The sequence below is a fragment of the Taudactylus pleione genome, unplaced genomic scaffold (genome assembly GCF_031769625.1).
Source record: "Taudactylus pleione unplaced genomic scaffold, aTauple2 ptg000162l, whole genome shotgun sequence".
In the NCBI taxonomy this organism is placed as follows: Eukaryota; Metazoa; Chordata; class Amphibia; order Anura; family Myobatrachidae; genus Taudactylus; species Taudactylus pleione.
The window spans coordinates 3911713-3937187 of record NW_028284564.1 but is presented as its reverse complement, the minus strand read 5'-3'; the positions used below and the strand labels follow the sequence as shown (position 1 = coordinate 3937187).

The following is a 25475-nucleotide window of genomic DNA, read 5'->3' as shown; positions in this document are numbered from 1 at the left end:
GCATAGTCATCCAGCTACCTCGGTGCAACCTTTTAGACATAAAAACACTATTGTGAGGTGTTCAGAATAGACTGGAAATGAGTGGAAATTAAGGTTATTGAGGTTAATAATAGCATAAGAGCAGAAAAACTCACAAATTCTGTGATTTTAGCTGTTTTTATGCTTTTTTTCCAAAAAATACAGATCCAAAACCCAGAACCCAAAACACGGAAGGGTGGTTTTGGCAAAAAAAAATCCAGATCCAAAACACGAAGAAAGATCCAAACCACAAAAAGTGGCCGGTACACACCCCTACTCCTAATAGGCATTTTCAGGCCACTAAGAATTTGACCTCTCGATATCCACTTGCTCTGGGAGCATGGAATAAATGGGAGATTTTACCAACAATAGATGCACATGTGACAAGGCTGATCAAAAGCGCTACGTTGACCATCCCGGCAGCATCCTCGTTAACAGAGGTTACTGATAGAAAGATTGACAATCATTTAAAATCAATGTTTTCGTTATCAGGAGCTGTTATCGGGCTAGCTACAGCTATAGCCTGGGTAGCTAAGGAGGAGTGGATTAAGGCACTAGAGGAGTCTATGGTTGACCCATCTAGAGAGCAGTGGTCTCTTCTTGGTCAGTTGCAAGAAGCAACTATGTATATGGTGGAGGCGGGGATTGACGCAGGTGTCCTAGCGTCTAGGATCTCGGCCAACTCGGTGGCAGCTCATAGGTCCCTCTGGTTTAAAACCTGGAAGGCGGATGCAGGGTCCAAGAAGGCTCTAGAATCATTGCCCTTCACAGGGAAGGTACTGTTTGATCCAGGTCTGGATGACATAATGACTTCCTTGGTAACGCCAAGGTCAGCAGAATTGCCATCCACATCTACCTCTAAGAGGCAGCCATATCGGTCCTTTCGTCCACAAGGTAGGACAAAGAAGCAGTCCTCAGCCAAACAAACTGGCAAGAGGACACAACCCAAAGACATTTGGCCAGCCAAACGCCATCCTGCAAAGCCAGATAGTAAGTCCACTGTCTGATGGAGCGGGCCTTCCCCTGGAGGATGTCAGGGTTGGGGACCGACTCTTGCAGTTTACTCAGGCCTGGCATCAGACCACTACAGATGCCTGAGTACAAGAGCTTGTCTCTCAGGGATCCCTCTCAAAGATTTGTGGGCACAACCCTTCCTACAGACCCGGTCAGAGCAACGGCCTACCGGGAGTCTATTGGGGCCCTCTTGGAATCAGGTGTTATAGTCCCTGTCCCTGTGACGCAGCAGGGAAGGGGTTACAAGTCAATTGTGTTTTTAATTCAAAAACCCAATGGGTCACACCACCCTATATTGAATCTAAAATCTCTCAACAGATTTATCAAAGTGCCCAAATTCCAGAAACCCTATGGTCAATTGTGTTGGCAATGGAGCATGGGGACTTCATGGTCTCCCTGGACATACAAGATGCATATTTGCATGTCCTGATTACAAAATCTCACCAGGCCTTTCTCAGGTTGGCAGTAGATTGGCAACACTATCAGTTTCAGGCTCTACCCTTTTGGCTTACCACAGCCCCTCGGTTATTCACCGAGATAATGGCGGTCATGACGGCTCATCTCAGATGACAAGGAGTCCGGATACTGCCATATCTAGATGACCTCATATTGGCGCAATCTCAGTAGAGGTTACAATGCCATCTACAGATGGCCATTGTCTGTTTACAAGAGCACGGCTGGGTAATCTATTTGGAAGAAGTCATCACTCTCTCCAACTCAGCAGATGGTGCACTTAGGGGCATGGCTGGACTCTCTGGGACAGAGGATTCTTCTTCCAGAGGACAAGATTGTAACACTACAGACTCGTGTGCACAAACTGCTTTGCAAACAGTGTCAGTGCACTTGGCAATGCAGGTGCTGGGCTCCATGGTAGCCGGATTCAACATGGTGGCCTATGCCCAGTTCCACTGCAGGTCCCTACAGCGGTGGATCCTGGCCCAGTGGGATGGTCAGTATCATCGGATAAAACCCCAGATGGTACACCTCTAGTTGGAGGTTCGCCTCTCCCTAGCCTGGTGGCTGGAGATGACTCATTTGAACAGTGGTCATCCGTTATAGATCCCGGAATGGGTACTTCTCACCACGGACGCAAGTCTGCGAGAATGGGGAGCAGTGACGGGTTGTCACACTTTTCAGGGAAAGTGGACAGACCAAGAAAGTCACCTGCCAATAAATATATTGGAGCTTCGGGCAGTACACAATGGTCTCATATTGGCACAGGACCTTCTACAAGGCACGCCTGTCCAGGTTCAGTCCAACAATGCGACAGCAGTGGCCTACATAAACCATCAGGGAGGCACAGGTCCGACAGCCATGGAAGAAGTGGCAAGGATTCTGCTATGGGCAGAATGCCATCTTCCAGCGATATCGGCAATATTCATCCCAGGGGTTCTCAACTGGGAAGCGGACTTCCTAAGTCACCAGGATATACATGCCGGAGAATGGGCTCTTCATCCGGAGGTATTTCAAATCCTGGTGGACAGGTGGGGGATACCAGACGTAGACCTCATGGCATCACGTCACAACCACAAAGTCCCCAGGTACAGGTCCAGATTGGGGACCCCTCATCAGCCTTCGTGGACGCTCTGGCGGTGAGATGTAACTTCAGCTTGGCGTACCCGTTTCCTCCAATCTCCCTCCTCTCAAGGGTCATTAGAAAATTCAAACAAGAAGGCGACAGGATGATACTAATAGCTCCTGCCTGGCCCAGGAGGAATTGGTTTTCGGATCTGACACGTCTATCCATAGACAGTCTGTTTCCATTCCACTGCCTCTGCGGCAGGACCTGTTAATGCAGGGTCCTTGTCTATACCAGGATTTACCTCGGTTGGCTTTGATGGCTTGGCTCTTGAGTCTTCCATCTTAAAGGCCAAGGGGTTTTCTCCTTCAGTGATACAGACTATGCTGAGAGCAAGGAAGCCTGCTTCAGCTCGCATCTATCACAGGATTTGGCAGTCATTCCAACAGGAGATATGACCCTAAGATATTCAAGGTTTCAAGTGTACTTGGTTTACTCCAGGCTGGATTAGAATTAGGTCTTCGCCTGGCTACCTTGAGAGTCCAGGTTTCGGCTTTGACAGTTTGGTTCCAGTGTAAGATTGCCTCTCTGCCGGATGTTAGAACATTCTTTCAGGGGGTTCTTAGACTGCAATCTCCATTTCTCCCACCGGTGACACCATGGGATTTGTCTTTGGTTCTCAGGGCACTGCAGAGCCATCCCTTTGAACCCTTGGATAAGGTGGACTTGAGATGGCTGACGGCCGAGACTTTGTTTTTTCTCGCCATCTCTTCAGCTCGCAGATTTTCGGACTTGGCAGCATTGTCATGTCGTACTCCATATTTGATGTTTCATCAAAATAGAGCTGTCCACCACACCAAGGCAGGCTACCTCCCGAAGCTTGTTTCCCAGTTTCACATAAATTAGGAAATTGTAGTCCCAGCCTTTAAGTCTTCAGGTGAAGCTTCCTTGGATGTGGTTCGAGCCCTTCGTATATCTACGTGGATCGGACCAAATCCATCAGGAAATCGGATTCACTATTTGTGTTATATGGTTTTCACAAAAGAGGTTGGCCAGCAGACAAACAAACCTTGTCTCGCTGGCTTCATATGACCATTTCTCAGGTTTATACACAGGCTGATCTCCCTGTTCCTAACAAGGTGAAAACACATTCCACTCATTCTGTCGGCCCATCGTGGGCGGTAAGACAGGGTGCCTCTGCTGAACAACTCTGCAAGGCGGCCACTTGGTCTTCCTTGAGTACGTTTATCAAGTTCTATGCTTTTGATACGTATGCCTCCCAGGATGCTTCCTTTGCTCAGGAACGTCCCCACCCTTAGGGGAACTGCTTTAGGACATCCCAAAGTAATTCCTGTGGACCCTATGGAATCCGAAGAAGAAATATAGAATTATGGTATAACATACCATTTGATAATTATTTATTTTCGAGGTCCATAGGGTCCACAGTGCACCCACCCTGACCCACCTGGCCTCAGATGGACTTGTTCTTAAACTTTATATCACAGATTCCCTCTTCACTTGAGTGTTTTCTTGTGACATTTTCTTCCTTCTTCACTCTCCGTCTCTTGCCACGAGTTCTGGTCACGAACTGAATGCCTGTGGCTGGGGTATATAGGGAGGGGGACCAGTGCATGCTGGAAGCTCCAAAGCTTTGCTGTTTGGTGCATTGGATGCTATCCAACTATATATCCCAAGGTAATTCCTGCGGACCCTATGGACCTCGAAGAAAAATAATCAAAAGGTATGTTATACCATAATTCTATATTTCTGCTGTATTACTATTATGATGTTTTTTTTAAATGGTTTGACAAGGGGTGAGTTTATAATCCAACTCGAACCTTAAGGGGTCTTGAGGTCCTACAAATATAGAAAATGTTGCAGCTACATTCTATAGCATAGATGCCGCTTTTAGTATTGCAAGTAATAAAATCTCTCACTGGGCAATTTTTTCCATTAATCATAATTTCTGGGATTTTGTTTCTTCTGTCTCCTTTTATGCCCTTACATCCCACACAAGTGCCACAGCGAAAAAAACTTTTTGCTGCTTCAGTGTTTTTAGACCTTTTTGTCAGATGTTACTATGGTATACTGAAGTAAAATTACAAGCATTTCTTAAGTGTCAAAGGCTTTTCTTGACAATTACATTAAGTTTATTTAAAGAGTCAATATTTGCAGTGTTGACCCTTCTTTTTCAAGACCTCTGCAATTCGCCCTGGCATGCTGTCAATCAACTTCTGGGCCACATACTGACTGATGGCGTCCATTGTTGCCTAATCAATGCTTGGAGTTTGTCAGAATTTGTGGATTTTTGTTTGTCCACCCGCCTTTTCAGGTTGACCACAAGTTCTCAATGGGATTAATGTCTAGTGAGTTTCCTGGCAATGGACCCAACATTTCTATGTTTTTTGTTTCCTGAGCCACTTAGTTACCACTTTCGCCTTATGGCAAGGTGCTCCATCATGCTGGAAAAGGCATTGTTTGTCACCAAACTGTTCTTGGATGGTTGGGAGAAGTTGCTCTTGGAGAATGTTTTGGTACCATTCTTTATTCATGACTGTGTTCTTAGGAAAAATTGTGAGTGAGCCCACTCCCTTGGCTGAGGAGCAACATGAATGGTCTCAGGATGCTTTACTGTTGGCATGACACCAGGACTGATGGTAGTGCTCCCCTTTCATTCTCCGGACAAGCGTTTTCCAGATGCCCCAAACAATGTGAAAGGGGGTTCATCAGAGAAAATAACTTTACTCCAGTCCTCAGCAGTCCAATCCCTGTACCTTTTGCAGAATATCAGTCTGTCCCTGATGTTATTCCTGGAGAGAAGTGGCTTCTTTGCTGCCCTTCTTGACACCAGGCCATCCTTTAAAAGTCTTCGCCTCACTGTGCGTTAAGATGCATTCACTGCTGGTGCCCCGATCCTGCAGCTGAATCAACTTTAGGAGACGGTCCTGGCACTTGCTGGACATTCTTGGGCACCCTGAAGCCTTCTTCACAACTATTGAACCGCTCTCCTTGAAGTTCTTGATGATCCGATAAATGGTTGATATAGGTGCAGTCTTACTAGCAGCAATATCCTTACCTGTGAAGCCCTTTTTGTGCAAAAGCAATGACGAATGCATGTGTTTCCTTGCAGGTAACCATGGTTAACAGAGGAAGAACAATGAACCTGGCGTGCAAAACCGAACTAATCCAAGCCTGCACATCCCTAATTCTCATACTGTACGTTGATATATTTATTTTCCATCATTGTGTAAAAAGACCATGCAAATTCAACTTTTTCTCATCTGAAATATGTACATTTCAAAGAATAAAAATGTCCTGGTCACAAAAGCAAAGTTTGAGGGAATGAATATCATTTTCTGTACTTTGACACACAAGTAATTAAGAAACAGCACTTACTACCTAAAGGACAAAAAAAAGTTATAGTGTAATCAGTTTGTAGGGAAGAGAGGCAGCTATAGCTGAAGAGCAGGTGTAGCTTGGGCAGTGGTGTTTATAGAAAGAGTTCTGAGTAGCCAGATATTACCAAATCTCCCAACTACATAGTTTTCAGCATGACTATCCTACATATGCCTTTTTGTCCTGGGTCCTCCTGTGTAAGCCCACATTATGCTATGACTTGGTAGCTGGGGTGGAGGTATGTGGCCATCTTCAGAACAATCAATGCTAGACTGTAAGATAATGAACCAGCTGCACAATGATTTGCTGTAAGATATTGTAGATCACATACTATACTGTTTAGTACTTGGTCTCGAGTTAGATATTATGAAATTGTTACATCACAACACTAATGCTGGGTACTCACACTTGAGAGATGGATCAGCCGGCCACTCCATCCAATAATTTGGCAAGTGGTATGCACAAACAATATTGCGCATACACGCTTACCAATATGCTGCCCGACATGTCTGGTCACAGAAACTGGCAGCGACGTCATTATAAGCGGTTCCTGGTCCAGCATATGGGTTGGTCGGCCGTACAGACAGCCAGATGTATGGATATAAATCGGCATCGGTTGCGCTGCACAGCCAACCAGATATGTCTGTGAAAGACGTTGTTCACAGATATATTGTCTGTACACATCCGCAGATGCACTATGTGATATGCCGCTCATCCGCTGAAAGAACATATCACAGTGTGTAGCCAGCATTAGTTTCACTCTGGAATTCCTTCCAGTCTCACTAATATTGTTGCTGCCAAGAACCATGTAACTGCTTCTGTTATCTCGGAGTCACCTATGTACACACACACACACACACACAAAGCTAAAATATGACGAGGATTTATTTTAAGAGCCCCCCAAACCCTGACTGGACAGCAGCATCTAAGGCAACATATGACAACATTACTAATCAATTAGAAAAGGTATAAGCCAGGGCACAGCTATTCCTGTATTTTATATTATATAGGAGGAGGAACTGGAGGAAGGAGACCCATGGCCTGCATATATTTATAGACCTTTCCCTGAGTTTTTATCTGTCTGCATATTTCAGTAGGGGTAAAAAAAAAAGGACTAATTTTTGTTTGGTCACCCAAATCATGTTCAATACACAGTGACTGTACTTTAATTTTAAATAGACTAAAATAGTAAACTGCACTGTTTATGCAAAGCATATTTATAACATCCTCTGTCATAAAGCAAAAAGTTTTATTACTTTCCCCATTACCATGCCAAAAACACCAACAACTTTTTATTTGGACTGTCTGCTTGTTAAAGGTCTTCAGGTATATACCTTTTTAAAATAGCAATATACACTTATTTTATTTTCCTGAAGTTTCATGGAACAGGCAAGTGGAAAAGTACATGTTCTCCAGTGAGAAGGCCCGCAGGTAGGACGAACAATAAACCACAGCACAACATTTAACATATCACAATTTGTGCAAAGGTGCACTGGCTCTTCATCAAGTGCATTTCCCACAGGTAGATTTATATTGCCTGCAATACATTTTCCTACCAACAGGTGGCCTCTTCACATATTTGTACTAGGCAACGAACAGAACTCAGTTTTGTCCATGCTTTAATAATTGAACCAAATTACTGTGTAAATTCCCTGGCTTAAATTACTAAATCAGCAGCTTCTACAATTTGCATTGTGGTAATTGTCAGTTACTTGAACTAAAAATGGATGAATAGGGTCCAGCAAACGATACAGTTCTTACTACTTAGACTGCACGAAGCTGTACATGAGACTATTACCATGTACTGGCTAAAAAATAATAAAAAATACCCTAACCTATATGCTCAGCTAGCCCCATGACACATTCATACAGCGCTGGACACAGCATTTCGCAGGGTCTAGAGTGTAGTGCTTGGCAATTGCAAAAGTCTGTGTTGATAACATGTGTATATTTTATATTCATTAAACTGCATCCCCTCATCTTCATTTACCAGATTGCACGCAGGAAGACACTTCACAAGGAATATACCTTTATTATAATAATCACAAAATCATAATATCTGTACAGGAATGTGTAAGTGAACATTTATAAATGCAACAATTTGCTTCATAAAGATAAGGTAAATATCATTTGACAGAACTGATTTTTCAAAGAAAATACTTCAACGTAAAACTTTCTTGCCTGTATCTGCACTTTTTAAATGCAAAATAGTAAGACACATTAGTGTTCAATTCGGCAAAATATTGCAGAATATCATGCCACAGTCCATTGGAATGGGTCAGGACATGCAGCACTCATATTAAAATGCAGTAGTATATAAAAAGAAGCCACATGTTAATAAAATATAGAGTGGTTTATTTTGATATTTTCTTTGATTTTAAACACAATTTTATTGTGGAATGCGGTGAATATCAATTGATGAGTGGAGCGTGGAGTAATCTTCATTCTAGGCTATTGCTTTGGCTTCAGGTAGAAATGCTTCCCAATACTTTATCAGCTAAGGAAAAAAAAGAAAAATTAAACCTGAGCTAAACTATTGCCAATTTTTGGTTACAATGTGTTTAAACATTCTTGGCCGTTGGTTGAAACACGAATATCATGTCGAACACTATCTGATCATCTTCAACTTTGTTATTCAGCCACCGTCATACACATAGATCTTACAGAAAACTTCTACTTAAGCTGGCCACATACTTGACAATAATATCCACGATTTGGCCTATTCCAACGCATCGTAACGACAGATCATGCATAATGTGTGCAAGTCGTGAGTGTCCATTAGCGATGCCATTGCGTGTACCCGCGGGTCGTCAGTCGTATCTTCAGATCTTACTTACAGCAGGTAAGATCTGGCAATCTCGTACAGGATCTGCTACATATCGTTCTATGCTTGAATGATATGTCGTTCCGAACCGCACAATGCCGATCTCATTACTTGACACAGATGCAGGCACGGAGCACTGATCTATGCATGCATCTGTGTCTCCCAGCCCATATATCGCGCACGATCTAAAGATGTGCAAATCGTCAGATAGTGCACGATAGATCGTTTTTGAGATTGTGCAGTTTATGCACCATATCGTGTCCTGGAGTCCCGAGGCACTGTCAGGGAGAGTTCAAGGGAAATCACTGACGACATCACATCGTTTGAGAGTCGTTTAGTGTGTGGCCGGCTTAAGAAATAAAATAATCACTGTCATTACTTAGAAATAAAATCATCAAATCATGAAACTGGTGTGAAAAATAAAACACATGCAAATTGAGAAAGAAATATGTAACAAATAAACCACACAGATACAAAAGAAGTCTGGCGTTGCAAATTATTGCAATGATTCATTTTTTAGGCTGCAATGTTTCACCATTAACCAAGCTTTAAACGCATGAAAAGTGGAGTTGTCTGTAGTGTCTTATTTAGGTTTTTATTTTGTAATATACTATAAAATAACCTTATCCTGTATTTCCATATCAGTATCTGTCTTGGATACAAGCCACTAATTAGTTTACAAAGAAAATGGATCTCAGACTGCACTCTCTGGCCATTATATATATTTGGAGGTGCTACCTGTGGAGACCATTGATATATATACACATCAAGAAGAAATACAGATGCACAACTCCAAATTAACTGATTATATATAAATACATTTTGCAGTAAATACAATAGAGGTTTTTAGCATAATCTTGGCCAAGGTTATGGGCCTGCCCACCATATCCGGGTAACCTCTTGTCGGGCAGGTCTCTAACATACTAGGGCTCAAATCCAGAGCGCAGGACACCCCCAAACTAGCCCAGCTAAACCACCCGAAGGCACCGCTCTAATAAGAAATACCTTTACCTCACTGGTAAAGGTAAAGAAATACCTTTTAATACCTCACTGTCTGTTTCTTTTATATATATGTATTTCACTCTTTTATTTTTATTCTTTATATTCGGCCGCTCTTAACACTTCACTTTTCTTATTAGAGGGGTGCCTTGGGGTGGTTTAGCTGGGCTAGTTTGGGGGTGTCCTGCGCTCTGGATTTGAGCCCTAGTATGTTAGGGACCTGACCGACAAGAGGTTACCCGGATATGGTGGGCAGGCCCATAACCTTGGCCAAGATTATGCCAAAAACCTCTATTGTATTTACTGCAAAATGTATTTATATATAATCAGTTAATTTGGAGTTGTGCACTTCTATTTCTTCTTTGTGTTGGATACAAGCCAGCCAGTCTTCTTTCCTTGGTTGCACTCTGCTCAGATCATTTAAGGATATGATGCATGTACAGCTCTGCCTGGCTGCACAAAAACCCTTAAATGTATCTGTAGATCATTAACTAAACCACATCCCACAACATGCAGGTCTCCTCTGCACATCAGCACTATCAGATCCAACCTAAACTTAGAGTGATAGTGCTGATCTATTAAGAAGTAATAGTTATTAAAAAAATAAAAACCCTTCAAATGTAAGATTAAACAAATAATTGTGCCTGAACCCTGTACAAAATAAAACAAATCAAGCTATGGGATAATACAAACAGAAATTACAATCACAATATTGTAAAATTCACAACTTAAGACAATAAACAACCAATAAAACCTACTTCCAGGGATTACAGTAAATACGGGACAGGAACAATCATGAAGAGTATGATAAGTGATCAATAGGCAATAGTAGACACAAAGCTAGACATGGGTCAGCTTTGTAATGTACAATTTTATACAGAAAGGAGAACTCACTTAGTTTCGGGGGTATATTTTCGGAACAATATTAGTTGCATTAAAGAAACTATAAGAAAACCAATTGGAAAGTAAATTTTATTGAAAATAATACATTCACATTTACCTGTTGTTGTGTTTGTACTAATGATTCTAAGTACTTGATGATAACGGTTTTAAAGTCTTTCACACGATCTTTCTACAAATAAGAAAAAAAAAAAAAGTTGATTTTGTTGTAGAGTTTCTTTACCAAATAACATACGTCAGTAGATACAGGTAGAGAATATAGCGACAGTGACTATGGAAACTGGTGATGGCTGTGAAATAAGACATGTACCTCAAATCTTCCTACTTCCTTGCGAATTGTTTTAGAGATCTGTTCAAAATCTCGTTCTCCTTGTTGAACTTTTGCTTCCCACTGAGAACATAGAGTAGTTTAGTGTAATACACAAAACCGTTATTTCCATTTCCATAAGTCTGTACATTTTATGCTAAGTGCTTTAAAACATTCATCCTCATTCGTTCTCTTCCTAGTGACACCAAGAAAAAAAAAAAAAAAAAAAAAAATCACTCGCATCCCACTAAACTGGAAAATCACTGATCATATCTTTTGTAATCGGACATGCAAACTTTTGCATAAGACTATGGGCCTGATTCAGACCCACTCGCGAGCGGTTGTCCGCTCGCAAGTGGGTCGTGGTGTGCACTGCGCATGCGCACGACGGAGGGAGCTCCGTCGTGCGCATGCGCGAGACGCGACGAGCGAAGGACCTTCCTTCGCTCGTTGTGTCTGATCAAAGGGGGCGTGCTGTCGATGTTGATTGACAGCACGCCCCCTTTGGTGGGCGTGCCGGGGGCGTCAGAAGCCGGCCCCACTGACATCACTAGTGATGTCAGTGGGAGTGATTTTGGCTCTGATAGAGCCAAAATCACTCTGGGCCTTGCGGTTGAGAAACTCAACCGCAGGCTTCGGCTCGCAGTGGCGATGGTCGCGATGGTCAAGACCATCGCGACCATCAACCTGCACGCTCGTATATGCTGTGGGTGGTGACCCACAGCTATACGAGCGTCCAGGAGGACGCTCCATAATTATGGAGGTGGGCCCTGATTCAGAGCGAGCGCTCTGGTCAGAGCGTCCGGCTCTGAATCAGGGCCTATGTTTGCTGGGGCATAATGTTTTTCATTGACCAATGGGAAGAGTTGGGTGAATCAAGGGCATTCCTTGCTTTATGTATATTATGTACAGTCCTCTGTCCTGAAGCCACTTCCCTATGTTTAACGTGGGACACTATTTGCATTTCAGTGGGAAAGCGCATGTATTAAGTCTCATTATCCCCTCCCTCTAAAAACTATTTAAAAATATAACTGAAGCTAAACAGTAGTAGCTGAACATTGCGACAACACATCGCAGAGAATTGAATCTCCCCCTAAGTGTATCTGTACGGATATAAAAGTTAGAAGTGGAAAGGCAGCAGAGTGTTAGGAGGAGAGAGCAGCAGTGCAGGCCATGCAAAGACAGCCATATTGTCTGGCATAACTGATACTGGTGACTTAATGATGGGCAACACTGTTACTGTCCGCATATTACTTAGCACTACTACTGCTGGCAGCTTTGTTGTGGGTATTGCGGTTTCAGCTGCTCTATTCATAAGTACGACTACTGCTTAATTTAGCGCTACTACTGGCGTTTTACTATCGAGCTCTGCTGCATTGTTGGACACTGCCACCGAGTATCGTTACTGCTGCACACCACCACCAATATTATATGGCCATGATTATTAATACTGGTGGCCTAACAATCACTATAAATGTGTGGTAATTATTCTGTTCCTATTTTAGTATCAACAAAGTGCCCATAGCAAAGAGATAATTAACAGAAGAAACAATGTGGACGTCACAATATTGTAGATGGGGTACTGTAGCTATATAGAGACAGGGTGACAAGAAGGGGCCATGGGACAGTAATACCAGAGTCTAAATCAAGAGAGACAGATGACATGCAGTACAGTAGATAATTGGCAATATAATTATAGCAAGTTATAGGACCATGGACCTCTTATGTATAGAATATTTATGTGCATCTGGTGACTGCGTGTTTAGGCAAGATAGGATAAAATATAGAATGATTTATTTTATTTTTTTTTAAGTAATTGTCAATTTAATAAAAACATAGGCAGAGACTAATCAAATCTTGGAGAGAGATAAAAGTACCAACCAATTAGCTTCCAACTATCATTTTACAGGCTGTGCTAGAAAAATTACAGAAGCTGATTGGTTGTGATGAGAAACTTCTCCACTTTGGGGGTCTGTTTACTAAGCCTTGGATAGAGATAAAGTGGACGGAGATAAAGTACCAGCCAATCAGCTCCTGTCATATCAGTATGTGTTTGAAAAATGACAGGAGCAGTTTTGGTTGGTACTTTATCTCTGCTCAAGGCTTAATAAATAGACCCCTTTATCTCTCTCCAAAATTCTCCCCCCATAGTATGGGATAAGACGAAATGGTAAAATCATTCTAGACTACATTTCTTTGCTACTGTTGTTCATTTAATCGCAAAACTTCCTATTTCACATATTGGAGATGCGTGCATTACTTGGCTGCCCCTACAAGTAGTGTAGGTTACATATAACTGGCTAGTTACCCAAATTCTAAACTTTAATTCAAGTTTTTAGGTCACTTAGAAAAACAAGTGCTGGGAACTCAGGATAGCATTATATGTCCGACTGCTGGGTTACCAGGCTCCAGTGCTGGCACGGAGACACATACACACATGCCACGGGTCTCTAGTTAATTGATGAGCTGCATTCTCAAAAGTTCAGCCCTCAAATGGATTGTCTTCAATAGAGTAAATGGCCGCTGCACTACACACACTCCCAGACTGGGAAACAAACCTACTGACCTATAATCTTTTCTATTTGTAATGGCCCGTACACATGGTACTATTTAACAGGACGATATCATCCTGGCTCTGGCCCCCTCAAACGACCAAACGATGGTCGATACGCGGGCACGAATGGTCGATATAGATAGATATCGACGAGGTTAGCCTGTTTACTATAGGGATCCGTGTGTACGGAGCTTAAGACTATTAGCACAATTTACATCTGTGAATTTTACACTAGTTGGGCAGAATTAGTCCATAATAAACCATTATTCCCATTTCTAAAGCGCTTTTCCTCCATTAGTAGAGGACAAAACAAATGAACAGCTACTACTGTAGGTGAGAAACATCCCTAAAGATCTGTATATGTAGCATTTCTTGGCAGCAATGCAGTTGGGAAACCAGTTAAACAGACTGAGGTGTGTATTTACATTTTTTAAATAAATAGATGTAAGCTTCTATACCAAGGTCTTTGACCCATATCTTAGAGAGGAACCAGCAGCACCTCCTTTTAAAACATTTCCAACTATTTTCAAATAGTAACAAAAACATATTAAACAGCTAATTTCCTTTGTATTTTGTACCAGGTTGAGCGTGACCTTCAGACAAAAATGGTGTTTCTCAAATTTGAAATAACTAGTTTAACATATCCCATGCCAAATAACCTGTTATAGGAAAAAATCAGTATAAGCTTAAAATAATGTATTATTAAAATGTATGCAGTGTAATTAAAAAAAATAAAAAAAAACACATGGGAAAACAATTAGGCATAGGAAATCTTACACAAAAGTTCTGTCTGTATTATCAAACAAATCCAGCAATTCCAAAAAGTATAATATTTTCTAAAACAGTCCTGTAATGTTAGTATAGCAGTCTAGGAAGCATCCTAAGGATGTAACAAAAATATGCTCGCAGAACACATGGAAAGTCACATATGCAACTATTTACAAGACATCATGGTAAAGAAAACAGGCAGTAACACAGAGTTATGCAAGTACTAGTAACACCAACTAACATACTGACATCACTAGAGAGCAAAGTAAATGATTATGATGATGAAGCATATCCTACCTCTTCAATCTCCTTTATGAAGCATAGGAAAGAAATGATCAAAAATTCATTGTTTCAAACATGTTGCTTTGTAAAGACAAGGGTCAGTGACAAGAACATGACAGGTCATATCCACAAACCAAGAGGCTTGCCTGAAGGTCATCCATCAGCACTACACCCACTAGTTTAAGTTCTAAAAATGAACTAGGGCCACAATTTAAGATCATTGTATATCCAGATTTTAATTTAGGGTGAGAAATCCAGGCCACTTTAGCAATTAAAATAAATAAGCATTTTATACTTTGTCAGTATATATGTAAGAATAAGACAAAAATAATGTTAAACTGGCAGCAGCTTTAGAGCGCTTGGTTAGGTGCTGCTGGCTACTCTTGTACGTAATAGACGCCACAATTCAAGCATTTCAGAGTAAGGACAGACTGAGTACACACACACGCACATGCACACGTGTATCAACAACATTGGTCTGAAACAAAACCTACCTCTTTGATTTCATCTTTTGCTTGCTGAAGTTTGTCAGGCTTGTTGGCAATCTGAAGCTTGGCTTCTGCCTCACGTTTCTTCTGTAGATTCATTTGGGCATCTTGCCATTTTTGCCAGCACTTCATTCGTTGGTCGAAAACACCCTACAAGAGTAAAATAACCTCACAGTATTTGAGTGTTTTTAACATCATTTATATTTGCTGACATCTAATATTCATACAGGTCCACTGAGCTTAAAGTTGCTTCAAAGAAAGCTATAGTAACAAATGAAATTTAACAGTGTAATTTTTGGGTAGGCACAGCAAAATCCTCATGTAAACCTATTGAAGGTCAGTGAAGCATAAAACAAACAAAACACTGAGAGCTGGGGTCGTGAAGTCAATTCTCAATTCTAAGCAGTGCCCGATCTGTGTGGAGAGTGTATATTCCCCCCGTGGGTCGCCTCCCAGTGTTCAAAAACAGATGTGAATGATAGAATTTAATCTTCACAATGCTGCTTATTATCAGCACTAAGTCTGGATATTATGACAAGATATGGGTGTATTTACATGGAATAGAAGATCCTTTTCATCTGCAAAATATAAGATGTAACGTCTATAAATATTAGCCTTAAAAATAAATGTATGTGGTGAACCTCAATACCTAAGCTTTGTTTTGATTTAACAGACATTAATTCCATTGTGTGAATCATAAAAAAAAAAAAAAAAAGTCATGTGACTCGCATGGCTATGGCTGGTTTCTTAAGTAGAGAGAGAATTAGTTTAGAGGAAAACCTTACCTTAACAGCAGCAATAAGTCGAATATAGTCACTTAAAAGTTCTGAAAACACGTAAAAGTCAGCAAATGTCTGCTCTTGGTGTAGCTGGTCAATCTTTTCTTCTACCTCTGCAAGCTGGGACAATGCCCGGGACAAAGCGGTGTGATCCTCAGAATTCCCCAGCATAGCAGCACTCTTTGCAAAAGCAGCCGTGTTAGCGGACAGCTCTATAAATGAAGGAGAGCAAGTAAATTCTAACCTCTTTTCATTGTTACTGTAGAGTCAATTCTGCATGCAACAGTACAACTGATATACATTAGTTATGAGAGGAAAAATATACTGAACGCATTTATAAACTGTACAGCAAATAATGGAGGTGCTGTGGCCCATATAAGTCAACTAGTTTATCATTTTAGCTGGACTGGCCAACAATAACCTGTAGGTTACCAAGCACATTGGAAATGAGCAAGGCTAGGCCAGAACTACTTAATGCCCCCAAACCCGAATTATCTCTCTTGTCTACCTTGTATGTCCCTTCTTTATGTATGCTCTATTTTCCGACCTCACACGTAACGCTAAGATCCTTATACTGTATATGTTTTACAGCGGGGCATATTATTCCTTACAGTACATTACATTTATTTTTTTCATAAACTTCTCACAAATGTAAACATTTTAGTGTTTTACTGCAGTGAAACAAACCTTTGCGGTGGCACACCAAGGCTTCAACATTTGCATGTAGTTTCCTAAGTTGTTGATCTAGATTTTCAAATTGCTGCTGCTTTTCCTCAAACCACTGGCCGTGAAAAAAAATGAAAGGACAATTTATCAAGGAACAAAAACTATGTTATATTAGATTTACTAGTGGTTGACAAGCTTACATACAACTGTGTGGGTCAACAAACCAAATAGAATAGAGTCAATAGGTAAATTATCTTATTTTCTACCTCTACAAGCTTAAAATGAAATTGTTTAACCTCGTAAGGCCATCATTATACAGTTCAAAAAAAATCAGCTCTTACTGCATCCGATTCATTCATCTTGATTGTCATTTTGTTGACAGCGTCTGCAGCCTTGTTTACCATCCTCAATAATCCTGCTCCACTCAATGCCTGGGTGCTAACCGCTCTCGGCAGCTGCAATTGAATGACAAATAAGGGCAAACAAACCAGTTAAAAGGTTGGAGTCTTAACAGGGCACCAAAGTGCAAATAAAAAAGGATGTTCCGTTTTCTCCACTATATTACATTTCAATACAGAGTAAAGCCATTTTTTCTGATTTACTGCCTTCACAGGTATCCCGGAGGAAAACAGAAAAAAACACAGAATTTTCATTTGCTGATTTTACATATAGATGAAGAAACGAGGTGTTTGCCAAAGGTCAATAGAGAGAGTCCTGCAGCTTAAAGCAAGTAAATAAAGTAGCCAGTGTAGCTGTGCCATCATTTTCTCTATACAAAAAATAGTAATGTTATTGGGGATATACTGTATGTATAAAAAATAATAATAGCAATTTTATGTCCAAATACAGTGCTTCAACGCCAACAAGCTGTCCATATATGTTAAAAAGATACTCATTTACACATAGTCACATTAAAATGTCATGCTGGCTGCTGCGTGGCCTGGCGATCCTTCATGGCAGACGCAGGTCAGAGGTGCTCCCATTTGCTAGAGGAAGTAACTTCTATATGGCTACTATGATCGGAAAACTTTGCTTTATTAGTCCAGATCAACTAATAGGATTGACACCGGTCTCTCACAATGAAAAGGCCCCTTCAGAATTGGACACTGCTGACATCTGTGCAAAGAGTTTTAATGCCAAAACCTTATACGCAAGCGGACAGCAGGTAGAAATGTCAGCACTTTAGGTCAGCTTTGTGCCCAACCTCCTACCTAATAATCATCTCACAATTAGACACCATTAAAAACGTGTTAAGGCAGTGGGGAAATTACCAGGCAATACTACGGAGTGTCACACAGGGTTGTGCAGAAGATCTACTTACTACCTTTTCCGCTGTCATTGCTGCCAACTGCATGCTTGCCTACCTTTTATTTGACCCCTATGGGAACTCATGAGGTGAGGGGGAGGGGTGCAGCACCGTCCCCTGATGATATTGCAAATCAGGCAATGCACAAGCCAAGATTACCCAATTCACTGGTGAATCTGCCAGGAGAACGCCACAAAATGTAAAAGTCTTGCGAACATCCCGGGAAGTATGTTCAATTTGTATTTGCAGCCGCCATCTCTGTTGATCCTTTGGTGATCTCCGTAGCCTTGGGTGGGTGGGGGATGTGCTATCAAATATGTGATGGTGGTTAGGGATGGAGGAAGGGAAACTTGTTGTGTCATACGAAATGGAACTGCGATAGCACTGTGGGTGCAAATAATGTAAGTGAGGCAGAGGGGGGGGGGCTCATTTGCATTATTATACATGCCTCATTTGCATTATTTGCACTCACAGTACCATCGCAGTTTCATTTAGCATAACACAACTTTCCCTTCCTCCTTTCCAAAAACACCACATAGTGATAGCTTGTCCCTCACCCACCCAAAGTCAATCATGCTAGAAGGCCAAATACCTTCAAGGGACAGCAGCTCCACAAACAGAGTAACGAGCGCAGTATAGGCGATCAATCTCCATTGGTGACGGCAGTTACCACCAGAATTTCTGTGAACAAGGGGAACGTGTGTCCTGGCTTTATACCAGCAGAAAAATATTGACACACAACTACTGTAAAATCATATTCTTGCAATTATAACACCATTCAAAGTTGTGAAAATGGGAAATTACAAGGTGGGGCCGAAGATCTTAAACAACCCTCAAAAGACCAGGGTTGTTTTGAATATCTTCTAGAATGCCATATCTATGCATCTCCTGGTTAAACCATCATTGCTCCCACTTCCTTAGTAGAGCAGGGCCCAGCCACCTCTTGTTCTCGCTCTACACTATCCTCATCTCCAGTGCGCCCCACTCCCAGTCAGCAACTCTGATCCTCTCAGTCTATCCTTCACATGGCACTTGGTAATTAAATGCTACTGTCAATTACAGTCTCATTAATTGGTCTTTTCTTTCCCCATGCACGGCCTGTTTGAAGGTTTATGCATTTTCTTCTTTATATTTTAGTAAGTTGCAAAGTATGGTACAGCAGTGCCATATAAACAAAAGAAAATCTAAATAATAAAAGTGCTGCTGCCAACTATTCCTCTTTTATCAATCTCTACAGCCCTCTCTGTGGCAGCAGCTACCACCACAATTTTTGTGATCATGGGTAAACAAGTAGGTATCTTATCTCTTTTCCAGTAGCATGCTGGATACTGTTGCCAGGATACTGTTGCGGGAACAGCTACTCCAAAAGGACAGCCATGGATTCCAGGAGTGGTTTTACATTTCTACAGTAAATGATTCATCACACTGTTTGGAGGGATTCCAGGTCATGTGTTTGTACTAGGTTTATCCATTCTATTCAAATGTACATTTGCTCATAATGCTGGTCAGTATAGGAAAAGTCCCATATAGCAATAAATAGACTCAGACACAGAAGTCTGATAATGGTCTGGATAATGCAACTACCAACAGATCTAGTGTTTCACATACAGTAGATAGAGATCATTAAATGTGAACTTAAACATTGTTTACAGTCTGATAGAGGTAATATATTTACCATTATGTAATACAATTACCATAATGGACACCAGGGGTGGAAGGAGCTGTCAGTCAGCATGTTCACCACGCATTTCACCTGCTGAGGTTTGTTCACCATGACATTGTGAGCAAGCTTCACAGCAGGTGAAACGTGCGTTCAGCTCATGGATGTGGTCAGGCAGGTGCACATGCTGACTGCTCCTTCCATCCCTGGAATCCATTATAGTAACTGTATTACCTCTATCAGACCCCCGTGTCTGTCTGTAAACTGTGTTAAGTTCACATTTAATGATCTCCATCTACTGTATTTGAAACGCTATATCTGTTGGTAGTCTATTTATTGCTATATGGGACTTTTTCTATACTGACCAGAATTATGAGTAAATGCATTTTTGAATAGAATGGATAATCCTAGGACAAACACATGACCTGGCATCCCTCCAAACAGTGTGATACATAGTATTATTTGTTTTGTGATTATACTATGCACATATATATATTATATATATACACACACACACACACACACACACAGTCAGGTGCATAAATATTGGGACATTGACAGAATTTTCATATTTTGGCCTCTATTCACCACCACAATGGCTGAAGGGAAAATGCCCCAAGAACAAGCAGGAACTGAAGACATTTGCAGTAGAGGCCTGGCAGAGCATCACCAGGGATAAAACCCAGCGTCTGGTGATGTCTATGCGTTCCAGACTTCAGGCTGTAATTGCCTGCAAAGGATTTGCAACAAAGTATTAAAAAGTGAAAGTTAGATTTAGATTGTCCCATTACTTTTGGTCCCTTAAAAAGTGGGAGGCACATATAGAAACCGTTGTAATTCCTCCATCGTTCACCTGATTTGGATGTAATTACCCTCAAATTAAATCTGAAAGTCTGCAGTTAAAGCACATCTTGTTTGTTTCATTTGAATGCCATTGTGGTGATGAATAGGGGCCAATATATGAAAATTCTGTCAATGTCCCAATATTTATGCACCTGACTGTGTGCGTGTGTGTGTGTATGTATATATATCTATCTATCTATCTATATCTATATATTATACATACATATATTATACATACACACATACTGTAGATTTGTATTTGGATAATATTTCTACATATGCTTTACCAGTTAATATATCCTCTATCTGTTGCCCTATATCATCACCTGTGTTGAACAAAAGGGATTCATATGATCACTAATCATTTGTCTGGTTTTCTGATTCTTTGATCTGGCAGATCAGTTTACTAACTAGGAATCAGGCTGTTTTCAATAATGTGTCCTGTCATACACTCCCTAATAGGACCACTTACAGCAGTAATCAGGTTACCATACACCTACCAGAACCTATTTAATTTGAGACATGCACAAATTTGAGTTATGACTGAATGTATGCATCCAGGTTCACAAAGGGGATTGTTGTTCAGAAGGGAAGTTCCTTACTATAGCTTTAAAAGATTTTCACCTTGCTTGTAAGGTTCCTCCTTGGACACATCTGAATTGATGTACACACAATGTAATGTCCATATAGGCAAGGAACCATATCACACATTGCGGGGGGGGGAGGGGATGTATTATAGCAACACTTAACGTGCTGCTATAACGCTTCTTGCTTCGTCTCTTTACCAAGGCGATGCAGGAAGCACTACCGATGAGATGTGTGAACATCTCTTCGGCCGGAGCAGGCTAGTGTTAACTCCCCCCTGCGTGAACCCTGCTTGAGTACACAGCGCATCAGCCTTGTGCTCATGCGCTGTGTCTCAGGTCCGGCAGACTCCACTGAGCATGCGAGGGATCTCGCTAGTATCGCAAGATCCCGCGTGCAGCCCAGGGGCCGGCAGCCGCTGACCCTGCTGTGGGGATAGGGCATTGCCAGGCTGTAGATGTTGATAGCGACAGCTGCAGCAGGCGGAATGGTCAGGCGATCCGACCGTTCATACATGGCCCAGGCTATCGGTGCTGCCATCTTCTAGATAGCAGCACCGATAATGACAGGGGCGCATGGCGCCCCTGTCATTTACCACCAAACCCCCCGATCATACACCAGGGAGAAGCGTTATTCGCGCACATAATGTGCGCTGATAACGCTTCTTTCATCTCCTCCATTGTCTTAATGATTTTTGGACTTACACTTTCTAGAGACAACATTTTAACTGACTTTAATAAAAGTTATATTTTAATCTATACAATATTAAATACAAGAATGCCCAGAAAAAGAGCCTTCTCTTCCAATATATGTGTACCCCTTTGAATTCCACCAGCAAGACTGACTGAGGTAGGTAGACCAGCCTCCTTATTACGGAAGTTTCAGAGACGGTCACCAACATCTAAGCATAGCTGGTGAATCTACTTACATCCGTTTTGCCTAACCTCTCTATCTCGGCTATTGAAATCGACCCTAGAGCACTACATTAACCCAATGATTGTGAACCACCAATGCATGTGGCATGTTGCTTTTACCAGTACATTACAAATAAAGCTAATCTTGCTGCTCAGGAATTTCACCTCCTCAGTAATCAACTTTGCAATTAGAGGAAATAATATTTCAGGGTTCTAGCAAACTTAAATGCTGAACATGACGACCGTTTTTAGAACATACAAGTATTGAATGGGTGTTCTTAAAAAATTCTATTACTACAACTGGAAACCATTCCAAAACGTACTCTGCTTCTGGTGCTCAGTCTAGCACGGTGATCTATTACAAATTTTGTAACCAAGGTCCCAAATATCTTCATCTTCCTTTCACAATTGGCCAAATGATGTAACAGGCTTTCACCCATGTCTTCACACTTTCCTGTTTTGATGCCTTTTTACAATTATTATAAGTGTTACTTTTTTTTTTGCAATTTGTATATAACTACCCCATAAGTGAGACATACAAGATCTTTTGATTCATTGCAGAATTTGGATTACAACAGATGTGGAGTAATCTGGATTAGTCACTGATCCTTCACCTTTGCTTCTACTTTCGCTACCCAAACATCCACTTAATTCCTCCACCTTCGCCACTACTTTTCCCATTTCACAATCCACCGGTGGATTTACCCTGACATCTATTGGCACCTGTCACTTTTGTACAGAGGGTAGTAAAGTGCTTGGTAATACTCTCTGGACTTTTGGATTTTGAGCAACCATTCCCAGCTACAGGCTATTCACTATTACAAGGTTCTGCTCCTCTGTGTTGGATTATACCTCGGTGTGGGACCATCGCTAATCAAGGATTTCCTTGGAACTTCATCTCAGCCGGTAACCATCACTATGCTTGTTTGCTGGACTTTCACATACAAACACAGTGCATTGGGCTTTATTTATGTGACTGTATGGTGCCTTAGGGTAACAAATCATATATTTGCCTTCATTGGGTATTATTTACTGTTTTCTGAGCATTTGCATTGTATTTGTTTCCATTGTTTTTATATATTCATATTGCTTTTAAGCGAATTGTAATATTAAAACTCTACATTATAGAGCGCTGCTTTATTCTTTTTCTTACAAAATTTAAGAGACTAACTACCTCTGTGTAGCAGCTGCTTGGGGAAGCACCTTATGTCAGCGCCCTTTTCTATATTTATTTATAGTTTCTTTTGCCATATTTATTTTCCTAGCTTTTCTTTACCCACATTCCCTGTCTTCTTCTTTACAGAATTATATTGACACTAAATATTCTACATGTATTTGTGCAGAACCTAGATCAACGCTTACTTGGAACTACCTTATGACCATGATAACAGAAGCATCATTTGGTGGAATAGTTGTGCATTTCCAATCCTATGGTGCAATTGTTTAAATAATAATAAGTATTAAAAGGGATATTTTGAATATTTTCACAACACTTCATATTTCAGCGATTTAATACAATTTTACGACTATATACCGATTCACACCACCTTTGAAATTGAGTATTTTTAAGGGGTGATATTTAAAAGTTAAGTTTTATGATTATTTTCATCTTTTTCATTTCTACGAACTGTCAATAAGTGTGCCCCAAAAATGCTGTTTATGCCTTGTTTTGCTCTCTTGCATAAAAAATATTTTACAAACTCTACATTTAAGGTTATGATGTAGTGTATACGTCCTTTATTAACCTCTTTTGGCGACGTGTGTACTATTTTTTTTTTCTAGGTCACCTTGCAAGGTTACCTACTCCAATAAATATCACTGCTTGAAACAAAATAGAACGTAAACATAAAAACTTGTAAAAGAAAAAAAAGATTAGGCACTACTTTCCAATGAACAAAACACAAATATTGGAAATATTTCAATTCAGAGAAAAAGAAAAAAGGTACTGTTCAAATGTCATTGCAGTCTGACACAATCACGTATGCAACAGTTAGTTTCAATTGTAATGCAAGCAAAAAAAATATCCATAGGGCCTGATTCACTGCGGAACGCAATATTGCATACGTATGCGGTTCAACTGCGATTGCATGCTAATCCATTGCGATCACAATGCAAACTCAGCACTACATAAGGACGCCCACTTTAACTTACACACTTCCATAATGCTCAGCAGAACAGCGAAACCATTGGTACAATAGAGTACCATCGCAGGCTCACGCACACTTGCACAAGCCCTGACCTTACCTCAGGAATTGCTAACAACCACGCATGCTATAAGACCATCACTGCATATGGCATCGCAGTGGCTAATTGAGACACGCCCCTGCAACGGCGTGCACAGACACTGGCTCGCCTACGTTTCCCCCACCACCCCCCACAAACGGTGCTTCCTGTCAATCACTCTGCGAGGTGTCTGTGTAGTCTCAGGCAAAGTGCACATCCTCTTAACTTATCACTCATGACATTGGCAGAGGCCAATGAAGCTAAAGCAGTCATTGAATGGTCTGGGAGGTTTTGCTCACGCATCTATGAGTGACTCATTGAAAGAACGCAGCATCTGCGCTCACAGACAGTCCCTGCCGTCTGAACTAGCCATATTTAACGCAAAATAACCATATTACTCTACATATGGCGCAAGTTTAGTTTAGACATATGGGGCAGTACAAGCACATACAAAACACACTTTAAGGATGGAGACAATACAGTGTCAGGTTACCAAATTCTCTACACCACCAAGGGTAAACTAGCACTATCATAATAAATACATAATAGAATACATACAGAAAAAAATGGATGTTAATGAAATACTTGTATAAAGACTAATAGGGGTATTCAATATGGGTGCGATAACATCGTTTTTGCATTAATATCGCAATTATGACGTCATTATCGCAGGTTTTAGTTTTACACCGTATTCAATTTCAAAGACTTTTCGCAGGTTAGAAAAGTCTTTGATAAAAAACGGGGATAACTTTTCACCACTGAATAGGTGGCGAAAAAAAGTGCAGAATTGGAGTTTAGGGGTGCAGGCTTAAAAAAAATAGCCTGCACTCTTCAGAATGACCCCTTGAAACGATCTGTGTAAAAAAAAAAAAAATCGGGACACCCCAAAAAAAGCACTTTGAATTTGGGGGCCAAAAAAAAAAAATGTTGGGGAACAAAGTTAAAACATAGCGAACTTGACTCTGGGGGGGGTCCCCAAGTATGGCCCAGGTGTTTTTTTCATTGCAGCTCCTTGCGCAAGTGGGTTTTTCACGATTTTTTCAAGTCTCTTTTGCAACTTTAAAATATGCTGACCCCCATTTTCAAGTACCCCAAATTTGCTGGGCATAGTTATTTTTCGCAAAAAAAAAAAAAAAAAAAATTCTAAATGCTCTTCTGCACCACTTTCTTCAAAGTCGCATTTATGCACTTGCCGCGGCTATTAGAAACCCCGACTTCCTTCAGGAGTTAAAAATGGGGGTACCCATAGTGATCCCCCATGTCTAGACATCATTAGGGGGGTCCCTAGAATATTTCCCGAAAATTCCCGTTTTTGTTAACCTTTAAAAAAAAATTGTAAAAATTTAGAAAAAAAAAAAATTACATAAAAGGTCCCCCCCCCCCCAAAAGCCAAACCAGCCCCAGGCTTGCAGCCAGTGGTGGTTTCTAAA

At 41.0% G+C, this 25475-nt stretch overlaps 1 protein-coding gene across 1 annotated transcript in view; it reads right to left on the bottom strand.

Moving 5' to 3' along the window:
* Window positions 1-7959: 7959 nt before the first annotated feature.
* SNX2 (sorting nexin 2) overlaps window positions 7960-25475 on the bottom strand; it is a 53427-nt gene continuing 35911 nt past the window's right edge. The window contains exons 10-16 of the mRNA XM_088475089.1: window positions 16856-16969; window positions 16536-16629; window positions 15855-16060; window positions 15076-15219; window positions 10981-11061; window positions 10771-10842; window positions 7960-8444 (exon numbers count right to left, since the gene is read on the bottom strand). Coding sequence (XP_088331215.1) covers window positions 8394-8444; window positions 10771-10842; window positions 10981-11061; window positions 15076-15219; window positions 15855-16060; window positions 16536-16629; window positions 16856-16969 — 762 coding nt within the window. The 3' untranslated portion in view covers window positions 7960-8393. The remainder of the gene's footprint in view (window positions 8445-10770; window positions 10843-10980; window positions 11062-15075; window positions 15220-15854; window positions 16061-16535; window positions 16630-16855; window positions 16970-25475) is intronic.